Source organism: Hippocampus guttulatus, chromosome 3 (genome assembly GCF_054856545.1).
Source record: "Hippocampus guttulatus isolate MCC_2025c chromosome 3, RoL_Hgut_1.0, whole genome shotgun sequence".
Taxonomy (NCBI): Eukaryota; Metazoa; Chordata; class Actinopteri; order Syngnathiformes; family Syngnathidae; genus Hippocampus; species Hippocampus guttulatus.
This window is the reverse complement of record NC_141263.1, coordinates 8,424,063-8,437,457: the sequence shown is the minus strand read 5'-3', so window position 1 is coordinate 8,437,457 and position 13,395 is coordinate 8,424,063. Positions and strand designations below refer to the sequence as shown.

General features: G+C 40.7%; 1 protein-coding gene across 2 annotated transcripts in view; it reads right to left on the bottom strand.

Moving 5' to 3' along the window:
- Positions 1–258: 258 nt before the first annotated feature.
- trip4 (thyroid hormone receptor interactor 4) overlaps positions 259–13,395 on the bottom strand; it is an 89,764-nt gene continuing 76,627 nt past the window's right edge. Inside the window, exon 12 of one of the 2 annotated variants that reach the window (XM_086107929.1) lies at positions 259–1,702. In XM_086107929.1, coding sequence (XP_085964055.1) covers positions 1,481–1,702 — 222 coding nt within the window. In that variant the 3' untranslated portion in view covers positions 259–1,480. The remainder of the gene's footprint in view (positions 1,703–13,395) is intronic. The other variant, XM_086107930.1, reaches the window with a different exon arrangement.

Sequence of the window (13,395 nt, the reverse complement as noted above, 5' to 3'; positions counted from 1 at the left end):
ATACCTACAACTGCTGTGGTTTACGTACATCTCCTACAAAGCTAAATACATGTGAGGAAATCAGAAAATACTACAACTGTTGTGACAGATGTGCCCCGGGCGATAGAGGAGCATGATAAACCTGCCGCAAGGTTTAGACTGAACATGTCACAAAATATTCACAAGTTAGCTTAGGTGGAACATGTTGGCACACGTATGACAACGAGAGAAAATACCAATGAAGGATTCCAGACTGAACAATAAGAGCATGAGTCGGAGTGTTTCTCACAGTGTGGTTTATTCTCCTCGGAACGAAAGCGATCCCGGCTGTGAGGATCGCTTCCACTGTGGCTCAAGTGAATAACAAAATGATCCAAACTGCCCTTCACACAATGCAACCTTTTATACCTCGAATGGGCAAACAAAGGGACGTGATTAAGGCTTGCTGTACATTGCTGCACTGTGGGAAAGAAATGTAAGCCATTTGGATTGTGCTCGGATGACCTTGGCTCTCTCGCCAAAGCCCTCCGCATAATCACCCCTACTGTGCCGAAGTAATTGTCTCTCTGTCTGAAATAAATGAGTAGGCTGTGTTTGTACTTCCCAAACTATTGTCGGTCTAAATGTGGCCTTAGGTGTTTGGAGGGTAATGACAGGCTGCATATGAAAAGGGGGGGTTGCCGCATTTCTCGAACCACCAGTAGTTGCTCTACTACATTTAAAACATCGTAGCTAAAGATACTTTATAAACCCCCTTGGGGGTAATAAAGGGGGACAAAAGTATCGGGGGGGGGGGGAGTTCAGCATTTCTGCTATTCAATTAAGCATACAGTTACATTCAGAATAATAATCTTCCTTTACAGAAAGTGAAGATAAAGGACATTTAAAAAAAAAAAGTGTCTTGCTTGTATTTTTCACCGGCTCAATCATGTACTGTTTACACACTGACAAATGCTTGGAAGGTTGTGCTTTTCCTCTGAATCACTGAATTAACTTCTGTGTTGCGGGGAGGCAACCACCTTCTGGCACCAGCGAATTGCCATTTGTGCCCATGAGCATGAGTTTCGTACAGTCCACAATTCCTGAGCAGTTTTTAGGCTGGCTCTGCAGTGCAGCCTTAACCGCTCAATTCTGAAGGCAGTAACACAGTTTTGTGACTGTTTACGAGCACAAAACGAAGAAGCAATTTCCTGTGTTTCTTTGCGTTGTTGTTGAGCATACACAGGACACCCATCAGTGTGTTTCGATGATGTCAAAGCTTACGTTGAATCTTTTCGATCTGTGCACTCACGCTGCACTCACACTGGCAGATATTCAATACTTCTCAGCTTTTCATTTATATTTGAAAGCTTTTTTTTTCAGTTGACATTGCAAATTTGGAAAGAACATGCAGACGCCGATGCTTTTTTTGCACATTCCCTTTTCTTCATTTTCTGGAAAGGAATAACACATTTTTATTGTTTGGATTTTGAATAGAATATGCAATGTGCAGACCACATTTTCATGTTTGAAAATAAAAGCTATTCGGAGGGATTGTGAGCTTTACCCGCCATTCAAACACACTGCTATGACTCTGAATACAACCGGAGGTGAGACGGACTTGTGGGTTGTGGCCCACCAGTCGGTTTCTTCTTCCTCTTTCCGCTTGTTTTGAGACGTCACTCTGCGGCCGACGCGACCAGCCCCTTTTTGGCACCCTGGTGGTAGTGACTCTCCAACTTCCCTGTAAGAGAAAAGGGGGTGAAAGGGAAGGGCGGGAGGAAGGGGAGAGGAAGAGATGAATCAAAACACCATCAAAGGGACAGGGTGACCTTTCTGAGAGCTCAAGGCCCGCTGATTAGAGGCGGCCTTGGGTAGACACGGTAGAGAGCGGAGCACCAAGAGTAAGAGAGAGCTAAAAGGCCAACGAGACTCTTTAATCCGTGGCTGAAAGAGATTAGAATACAGCCTTTGTTGGCGGCAAAATAAGGTGTCCTTTAATCTGGTTATAAAGATGTCCAGTACACCCAGTGGTAACATACACCGGAAAGACAAAGAAAGCGGTTCCTATCACAAATTGAAAAACACTCTCCCTGAGTTGGAAAAAGAAATACATAAATAAAAAAGAAATTGATAAACTAATTCACCGGTTGAACCTTGGAATGTTTCCAAGCCTGATATCATCTTAAATTGAACTAATATCAAGATCTTCTTTACGGGAAAAAAAAAATGTTAGATTGTATGCCAGGGTGTGATTGACAACGAACGTTGGTAATTATCAGGGATTAAATGTTAGAGACTTGATATGCTTTTAAATGCCACGCTTCGACAAAGAACAAAATGCTGTGCCAATAAAGCAGATGGTTTCCCACCAAGGGTCCGGTAAGGCTTTTTTTCTCTGCTACTCTTGGCTACAGCTTATTAATGGAGCGTTTTTGTGTTAGACTACAGAGAAAAGCAACACACACTTATATTTTTCAGACTAATGCGGTAAAGTAAATCCATCGAAACCACACTTGCTTGAAAATGCATAAAAACGCTTTCATCTAACTGTGTTCACACTTCAATGATGGATTAACACACGCCAGATGTTTGACTGGAAATTTGCGTTTTGCAAATTGTACTTCCATCGATCAACCTTCAATGTTTTAATGCATATGGATAACAGGAAAACATATAGTAAGTACATTTGCATTTACAGCTTCAAGCCATTAATAGACCAATTAATTAAATGACCTACCTTTTCAATGTGGACGAATAAAATTGTCCTGAGTCCACCCTCACCCTGAATATTCATCAGCTATTTGCGAGTGCAGTGCACTTGCGAACTGCCTGAAATGCCAACGTCTGTGAGCCTAGCGGTACACGATTGTGTAGGAACAAATATGGAAGATACAGGAGAGCAAAAATAGGCATGAGGAGTTGAGTTCAATGAGCATAGGGATCATGCGCCATAAATACAGCCATCTCTGCAGTGCGACCCCGGTCCCTCTGTTGTTTGTTTGGCAACCAACTTCCACTTTCACTGGCAACTGTCGACAGCTGCTAATGGACAGCCACGGAAGAAAGCATTTCTGGCCATGGAGTGACATCTCCTATGTCTACCAAACACTTAACAGATGCCTTTCTAAAGACTGCATGGCCATGACTTTTGTGCAGTGCTGCCTGATGAAGCGCGTCTGCGAATTGGCCTCGTATGATGACAAGAGTGACTGAGAAAGGTTCTGGGATGCCACTGCACAACTAGCTGCACGTGCCACTGTTTGGGGGGAAAAACATCAACTGGTCTATACCATAACTAAAAGTTGAAAAAAATCCACCTGTGTGTGACCTCTTGGCAAATATCCCATGTTATAATGCAGAGACACATGGCTATTAAGAGGGAGTGGACCAATGTATGTACGAATGTTGTTTTAAGATAAGATAAGAAAACCTTTATTAGTCTCGCAATGGAGAAATTCCCAAATTCACAGCAGCAAAGTTATGAAAGCAAGAAGTAGAACAACAAAATATACAGCCACTCTCGCGGCGCCATTTTGAAGTCAAAATAACAAAAATAACACAACACAACAAATAGGACACAGACAGTCGTGCAATCTTCACCACTTTTCTGCATACACTTTGTTGTCTGAAGCAGTTATAGATGAAAGAGGAGAGGATCAAAGTGTCCTTTCTCCAGTGGATCAGAGACGTCATGCTGAAAATGTGCACACGTCTGCTACAAGCTAAATTTTGAAAGCAAACACGAAGCTGTAGCGTCCATTGACGAAAAGAGATTAGTTCACTTCTCCTGTCCCACGTAATCCGCTTCAAATTCCAAGCCGCGACTCCCAGCTCCAAATCCGCATCGGCGCTCCGCGCTAACGCTCTATGGTTACATTTAGCTGTTGCGGATTGTAATCAGGTTCATTTTGTCGTCAGGAAATGACGGTGTCTCGCCAAGTATAATGGTGTGTAGTTGATGGGCATTTTTCTGCAGTTTTGTTGTGTATAGTGAAATGCTTTCCTTCTACCCAACAATTATAGCAGGACATTCGTAGTCAAGTGAGCACACAGAGTGGTCGACACACATACTGCACTTGGGGAGCAATCTGTTATTTCCCCTGCAATAATCTGAATAATGAGTGCAATTTAAAAAAAAAATGGAATAAAAACTTCTGGGGATTTGGCCAGCTTGCGAAATGCCGTAAAACTATGACCAGGTCATCATTCTTAAAAAATGCAGATTGTAAAAAAACACTTACGTCTTGTGAAGCTGCTATTCAGAGAATTTGGGGAAAACAAGACAATCGACACACCAACAATGGATTGAGCCATGACAGTAAATCATTTCTAACAGCAGTAAGCAATACATAGCGGAAAGGTGATACCTAAATGCAATTCATACATTAGCGGGACAGTCTATATGTGGGCTAATCATCCTGTCTATGTCAAGAATGAACAGACCAGGATATCATCACCGAGCATATGTTAAGTGCACCTGCTCAAACTGTTTAGCACATTGCCATTTAGACGCTATAAAACAGTAGCCTTACATTGTTTTGTCAATTTGCGACGGTTATAAAATGTTACTATCACTTTGAGAACATTTGTCGGGAGGAACATAGCAGATTTTATGATGTTGCTGCTGAAAAGTATGCGCATTACTGCCGAGTAAATAACCACTGCTGCTGGATTTTGGATCAGCTGTCTTGGCTCCGGGGTTAAGTGTCCGATCCGATAACTGTCGTGTGCATCACTGTGAAACACAGCCATTGTGTTGTCCAACACTGACATTAGCTGGCTGTTTTCGCCGTGGCTGACCCAAGGGAAAACACTGCATGGGCAAGGGTGGTGATTCTCACTTGTGCTCTCCTCCTTCATGTTGTCAAGTTATGGACCGACTCAGTGGGTAGGGGCGGAATGAACAAGTTGCCTGAGAGAAGTGCTGTTTGCTCACCATTTCTAAGACTTGTGAATGGCTGTCAGTCAAAGTGGTTTGTTACCACGAAGAGCTGCTGAGCTGTGGAAATAGCTCACTGAAATATGACAAAATGCCAAAAAAAAAAAAGAAGCTGACTAAGACTCAAATCTAGAATGACATGCATGAGCATCATTCTGCTCATGTATTTGAGAGGCAATAAATATTAGATGTTAAGAGCTCATTAACTCAAGAGAGCCACTTTATGATAAAAGATCGAAAGGTATGTATGCATACATGACACTCCTGCAATGGAGCAAATCAGCACATTGCCACATAAACCAAGAAGAAAAATAACGATGGGCTGCGGAATGAGAATTAATCAGGGAAGGGTTTTTTTTTTCCCCCCATTGCTTCTATATAAGATTAAGATTAAGATATCCTTTATTTGTCCCGCAATGGGGAAATTTACAGTCAGAGTTCAGAAAGGAAAACACTGGGTAGGGGAGAGGGAAAAAAAACACGCTCGAACTATCCTCTTCTGAGGATAATTTAAGTCCAGGATAAAAAAAAAGACCCTAGCACATAAATAAGCATATGACAGTTACAACAAGTCACAAGACATAACATGTAATGAGAGGGCGGATGAATGGGAAGGGGGGGGGGGGGGCGACCGCGACAGTCAAACCTCGGTTTTCGACCATAATCCGTTCCAGAAGGATGTTCGAAAACCGATTTGTTCGAAAAGCGAAACCACGCTCTTTAAAAAAAAAAAAAGTTTACTGAACATGTCTGCTCACAATGGAAAGCGACACGAGGAAGTATCACTTCCTCATCTACCCGAGGAAGCGTCACTTCCTCGTGTACCACCCATTAATGAGACTGCGCCCAACCATACGGTGCGTCGAATGGTCGTGAAAATACGGTAGTTTTTTTCAAGTTGAATTGATTTCTCTGCACAACTGCACTCAGAGCCACAAAATACAAAGGTCTTGTGAGCTCTAAAAACAAACAAGACAAAATGGCACTGCAGAATCAGAGATCACCCAAAATAAGCAAGCACCTTTAATGTTGTTTGCCGTAATATACATAAATACTCAACTATAATAACTGCATTCTTTTTTTTTTACATTGCAATAAAACCGTACACATAAACCTTCAATAAATATGAACATCATCACTTGGAGAGGGAGCACTTTTCCGGTTTCATGAACATACAGTATTCAGCTACCTTACAAGCAAGGTCAGTCTGCCTGTGAGGATGAATATCGTTAATGGTTCTGAAGCGGCCGACGGACAAAGAGATTGAGGTGTGGAGGAGAGAGGCTCGGGAAGACAGCAGGAGAGCAGGAGACAGGGTGAAGTATAAAAGGCTGGCCCATCGATTGCCCGGGATAATTTCCCATTGATTGCTGCACTGCTTGGAGTTTGCTAGATAAGGCCATAAAAAGAGCACAGGTTGTCTCCATCATCAAGACGGTACAACACGCTCTTGAACACAGATGCTCATTCAGACACCGTAACACCGTGTCACATATTTGCTAATTAATTCTCATTGCGTATCATCGAGGTTGAAAGCTCATTGATGCTGGAAACCATACTCCCATGAGAACTCCTTGGCGGTCATGAGGAAAATATTTATCAATGCTACAAAAGGCATAGACATTGATATTGACATTTGTCAGTGACATTATTAACACACAGGACCGCCATGGACCGTGTATTAAGAATCTTTGTGATTTGAATGTGACTACACACTGAATATATATATTCACTATGAAGGAGAAGGAGAAGGAGTAGAAGATGACGACGATGAAGAGCATTTTATAGACAGGAGTAACAATGCGAGTTACTTGGATTGGATTTTACCCTTGGCTGTACTTAGCAGTGCCATAGATTGGATAAAAAATCTAAGTGAAATGTAAGAGTTTCTGTGTGTGTGTGTGTAAAGCTCTTTGTATGACATCTACTGACACATACTGATGCCAATCATACACTGATACATCGTGCATTTCATTAACCATTTTAATGTTGGACGATGATTTCTTTTTTGGTGGGGGGTGGGTGGGCTGATGGTATGATGATAAATGGACTGGAGGACCGGTACATTTACTGACGGAAACAATGACGGAACTCTGGTTAAAATAACATACTAACATGACGGACTGACCAACTGCCGTTAACAGTTTTGTTCAGCTTGAACAAACACGATGGACTGACAATGACCGAGGGGTGCCCAGGCTGCTGATAAAATGCTGCCCACCTCTCCTATATACACACACCCTGTTAATTTGTTTACAGAGAATGGTCAATTCTGTATTATAATGGCACATTCCTATGGCAAGGAAACAAAAAGTGCCATTGTGTTGTGATTTTCCAACAGCAAAGCAATGTTTGATGTTTGTGTCACTTGCTTCCAGATAAAACATGCACTAGCATTACTCTGTGCCCCTTGTATTCTTTGTTTAATTCATTAGTGTTTCGTTGACGCAAACGAACAAACCTGTCACTGTGCTCCCAACACACAAAGCAATAGAAGCATAAGCCAAATCTGAGTTAACCATTCTGAGCTGAACGAAACTGAAGTAATGGCTTAATTGAATATCGGTGATATTTCATTTAAAGGCTCGAGGGCGGGTGGAACATCTAATAGGATTTTTCTTATTTAGAGAATGAATGTCTAAAATAAATACATAAATAAACATATGTGTGTGAGTGCGCGCACGCAGATGCAAATATCTCTAGTGAGTACTTAAGAGACAAGATTATGTAGGCGTGAGTATCTCAAAATAAAGTGCCAGCCGCTCTCAAAAGAACACAGCTCCTTGACAGTTTTCTTTTTCTGACACTAAACCTCCAGCTAATGGAGTTTGGAATGTGAAACCAAGCTGATGACACTCTTGTGGATGTGAATATAAACCCTGGAAGCCACCAGACAACAACAAAACAGTGAGTGGAAAGCCCCCCGCTTGGATTCCCATCTTGCTGTTAGTCACATCTAATTTAGATTTCCTTCCTAAGCTTGCGAGTGAGTTCATTTACAAATGGATAGAGAAGGTGCTGTTTGAGACTTGTTTGCATGCTGTTTGCAAGAGCTTTGGGAGAAGCATGAACCATGCGTCCCACTGAAGAGGAAACCGCCTCTCTGCATCTTTGGGTCTCTCCAAACCTTGACGCCTGAAGCTGTTTTTACAGAGTGCAATGGCTGAGTGATTTCTCCAACCAACAGTGGGCTGTTGAAATGGTTTAGTCACGCACATGACAGCTCGTCACCACTCACAGGAGAACCAGTGTCTGACAAGTCATGGAAAGAAAAGGTGTTGCTGCTTGCTGGGTCCAAGTCCTGGAGTAGTGATGACATTATGATGGCTGGAATATGTTACTGCTCATGCAAATAACAGCTTCAGCCATATATGTTTTGTGTTTTGCTTTTGAAAGGAAACTTGAAGGGTTTTATATTCCGTGTCAATCACCAAACAATACAGAGGAAAATATTTTTTCCCCCAGTTTTTAAAGGTTTAACATTTATTATTATTCACATTTTATGATTTTGTAATAGCTCTAATGTAATCGCACTCAAGTACATTCAGGTTCATTAGCATATCGTGCCCTTTGCCGGAGGATAATAACTGCTCCTTCAACTGTAAGGGCAGCAACCTAAGGCAGGAAGAGCCTGCTGCAACCCCATTAACACGGGATAGCAGTACAAAAGGCTTTAGGTATTCTGTATTCAGAGGGGAATAACACAAGATCGTAAAGGGGGGCTGTGCTTGTTGTGCACCACTTGCTGTTCCAAGCTGGAGCACACGTAGGCCAAGCCAATAAACAGGGCGTTTAATGAAAACCATTACATTAGGAACTTGGATGAAGAAAAGGAAGCCTCCTGTTTGTAGCTCTGTCAGTTGTTCCAAAAAGTTCCACCTGGCTTAAACTGTAAGGCGCATAGGCATGACTGCTACAAGGAAAGATGTGGCTTGACATTTGATACTGGCTGGCACAGATGAATGTCACGGAAGCTAAACTTCTGTACACATTTCTAACCTCAGAAAAATACTACACTTCAAAGTAAGAAAACTGCTGGAACAGTATACAATAATACTAAAGTACATCTCCTTGTTTTTCATGATGTTTGGGGGGGAAATGACACAGTTTTAATGCCTTTTGAATAAGGTTAAGTTTAAGTTGCCAAATCTGTTTAATTGCTTGATTAAGGGCTGTTGTCCAATAACAGAAAACTTAAATTTGTCTCGGGCAAATTACATAATTGGGGGGTTTAAAAATGTATTTTTCATCCGGCTAGCTTTAAGTATATATGGAACTAAGCCACATAAAAGTAACAAACAAGATGACAGGGCCACGCGATGCATTGGTTTCTCAAGCTACCAGAATGAAGCCCCTTTACAAAGACGTCAAAGACAATTTTAGTGCAGAGGGTTCAATGTCAACTATTTCATCTATGTTGAAAAGTACTCTCATATCCTTCGAAATGAGCGAAAGATACGCAGCATGGGAAGCAACCAACAACAGGGAGCATTGCTCCCAGTAACAACAGCGGGGTAAACATGCTGACCGGCTAGCTCAGCTAAAGGTTAGCAAGATACCGACACCATCAATCTTCCATGTGAATATTGCACTGAGACCATCACAGCCTACCCAAATGCTCGTCGACACCGGGGTGAAAATTCTTTCGCTTTGCGAGAACGAAACTGTATTGTTCCAATATTCTGGGCCATTTACAACCCTTTACCTGAATGTGTACAGTGCATCCCTACACATCATCGCTACACAGCGCCGAGGTATTTCAGTGAATAACTCATTAACAATGGCAGAGAGCAGTTAAGGGGACAATCAACAATGCCTTACAATGGCTGACTGGCAACTCAGCATTCCATAAATGACGTCATTCACCGGAGATTGACAACCAAAGGAAATTTTGTTGTTAAGTACATTGCTATGGGTCGAACTATGAACCAGGGTGGCTTGCATTAAAATAAAAAAAAACATGAAGTATGCTTGAAATAGTTTTAGCACCAAGTATTACTCAAAAGATGGTTAGCCAAGTTTACTTCATACCTGACCTTTAAGAAATATGAGAAGATTTCATAAGCAGTTTATACAGCAATGCCTGGCTAATGTCAGGTACCTGTATATGACAATGAATAAGAGCAAAATGTGACTTTAAAGTGTGTCTATCCAGTTACCAGCTTCAGATAGCAAATTGTTGTTGACTTTTTCACAACAAAATTTCCACTGAGGTCAACTATTTTTTTTTAATAATCACACCAGAACAATATGCACATGCATCAAAGTTGGTCAACACTACCACTCAAAATCCGCATTTGCTATTTGTTTACTGGAAAGGCAGTGAGTCCTGAATAAATTCGAATGTGCCGACAAAGACGGAATAGTCCAAAAAATGAAAAATACATTTTGATCATAATGGTAAATTGGGTGCACCTGAATGGATAATATGTTGTCCATAGTGTTCATTTAGACCAATTTTAAATCCATTCCCTTGTTTAATACCAACCATAAACTGGTGATATGCTAATGTTTATTTTAATATTTCACTTCCCACGCTCAGACGGTGTGGGGAAACCAACAACGAGTAAACCAAAGCACTTGATGAACTGCCTAGCTGGGCGTTATTGACTGACTGCGTAACAATTTATTTTAATGCTCATTTGAACGCAGCACACTTTCCAGATACGCACTCCCGACATACAGTAATAATTATCACAAGTTCTGTGGTTTCCCCTGATCTGGGGGCGGGGGGGCATGAAGGTAACTAGAAAAATGACTTTGGAAGGGGGGTGGAGAGAAAAATGACGTTGTAAGCTATATACCAGTTAGCGTATTGGTGTGACTCGTTCTGATTTGAATTCGAAAAATCCGATTCAGGTAATCTGCCAGTTCGCTTCTCTAGTCGAGTTGCCATCGATTCGTGCACGGTCCTTGTCAATACTGTCTCTGGCTGAGTGTCCCATCAAACCAACGTCAATTGTACGGAGAGGGGGAGAGAGAAAGAGAGAGAGAAATAAATAAATAAATAAGAAACTATCACTACTAAAATGAAACAAAACATTAATTAACAGGACCAATACAGTATTTTGGCTCAATTATGTACATGACTACTGACAATTATTTCCAATTGGAGATGACAAACAAACGAAAAACAACAAAAAAAAACCCTTCCAGGCTGAAAAGAGGTTGACGGAGATACATACAATTCTGATGTCAGATAATATGGTCAAAATTTGTACAGCATTCAAATCATATTGAATTCAATCTTTGAATAACTACCTGCCATGACCTATGAAAAACAAAAAACAGGAAGCCAACAAAAAAGTATGAATATGGAAAAGAAAATAGATTTTTGTTTTGAGGAAGTCTGAAAGTGGTTGTGATTCTGTGTTTGTTCTTCCTAAAATACACTGAGAATACAGTTGAATACAAAAAAAGGAACAGATGGATGCTCCTTCTGGAAGCCATGTGTTACACGTCCTACATTGTCAGGGCACCATTGATGTTTGGTCCTTCATTTGGAAGAGTGTTATTTGCAAACACACACACACACACACACACACACACACACACACACACACACACACACACACGCACACACACACACACACACACACTGGTGATTGGTTTCCTTGAGCATATAATCTGCAGGAACTGAACAAAATGGTCAATTGGTTACTCTGCGCTGAATTTACTTTCGTCCAACATTCCATATCAGGGAGCAAGCTCTCTATGCAATCCTGAGTCATTGTTCAAAGAGAGGCAGAGCTTAAATATTACTCTGTTGCTATACTGCCACAAAGTGCCTTTTAATACAACCCCTCACCTGTACAATAACAAGTAAAGCAGAAATGCTAACAACGGAAAGGTTCCTGATGAAAAAGAAATCCTTACCTTACTGAATTTGATGTAGGTGTACCTCATTTTTAACGAAACTGTATTCTGCTTTTTTTTAATGAAGAGTTCGCCAAGAGTCGTGATTTGACTTAATCAAACACTTCAATTCAGCTTTGGAACAAACAAAATATCGCATTGATTTATTGAATCCATTCATTTGCTTCTTTATTTTATCCGGCCAGTCCAAGCGTTTAATTATTCGCAGTATGCACAAAAAAATATTGATGTCACAAGATGATCTCAATGCCACTTTTGTCACTTTCATGAGCAGTGGGTAGGCAGACTCAAGTCCTAATGTCAACATCATTCCAGTCAGAGAAAAATAATCAAGGTTAGACTGTTTTTCAAAAGACATACTGTACACACTCAAGTAAATTACTGACTCACTGTCATTAGTAGCAGTAGTATTAGTAGGATTAGAAGCAGTCCAAATCTTAAATACAAGACTCTTAAAGCAATCATAATATTGCTACAATAATTCAACCCTCTCTGACAGCTCTTAATAAATATTCGTTTCATTCCCTCTCACTAACTCAGACACTTTGGGGTCTACTCTCAGCCCAAATGTAATCAGTGCAAAGTAGTTTGCAAATATATTCAGATATGAAGTGTTCATCATTGATTGGTTCAGCTTGTACTGAAGCAAGTAAGAGAGGAAGTGGTAATAACTACTAAGACTCAAATTCGGATTATGGAAAAAAAATGACAAATGTTCTGTACATACTGCACATATATAAAGAGGATAAAGAGATATTTACAAAAAGCAAACAAAACTGTTCAGTTTGTGCACTCTAATGATGTTGGCCAAGTGCTCTCAGCCTGACACGATAGTGATGTTGATGGGGAAACATGGTCCAAGTGACACTGACCACAACAAAAAAGCAAAAATCAGGGCAGTATTCCAGGAGACGTTTTATTCCTTTTACATTAACTTCTGTCAAAAGTTCTCCAGTTACAGCAATGACTTGTCACCAAACCCAAGCTGTTTGACTGAATGTTGTTTAATCTGCTATTACTCACGGCAAATTAGGCATGTCTGTATGACAACAAAAAAAAAAGAACTAATAAAATGACTGTGTATAATCAAAGAGTCAAACCAGAACCAGCAATGTGGAAATACCAGCTCAAAGCCAATTGGATCCAGATTTGAGGACTTCCAGCTGTTTTTGAATGTCTGTGGAAAAATAATAAGACTTTTCTTGTTACACTTAACTTGGAAATGAAAAAACTGAAAAAATAAATGTCCGGGTTCCATCTCTTTTGGAGAAAATGTTCTTCCTAATGTGAGCATAATGCACGAATAAAAATAATCATCGTTTCCGAAACTAAAAGCAGATGTTTGCTGTTGAGAGGTGTTTAAAATTCTCTGTAATAAAGAGAATCAAACTGACAGAAGAGGAGACGTCTTCTTAAATGAGACTTTCAATGTGAGCGTAAACAGTCTGGTGGAGCTTTGGCAGGGCCAACCAAGTCTGTGAAATATTTGCAACCAGGTAGCTCAAAGTGAAAGAACAGACAGAAAAACCATCACTGAAAACGGCTGTTCATCATGTCAATGAATTAAATTACTTTTGGGGTTATTTGTTTCATATTCTGACTCGCGCTCAAATGGGCAC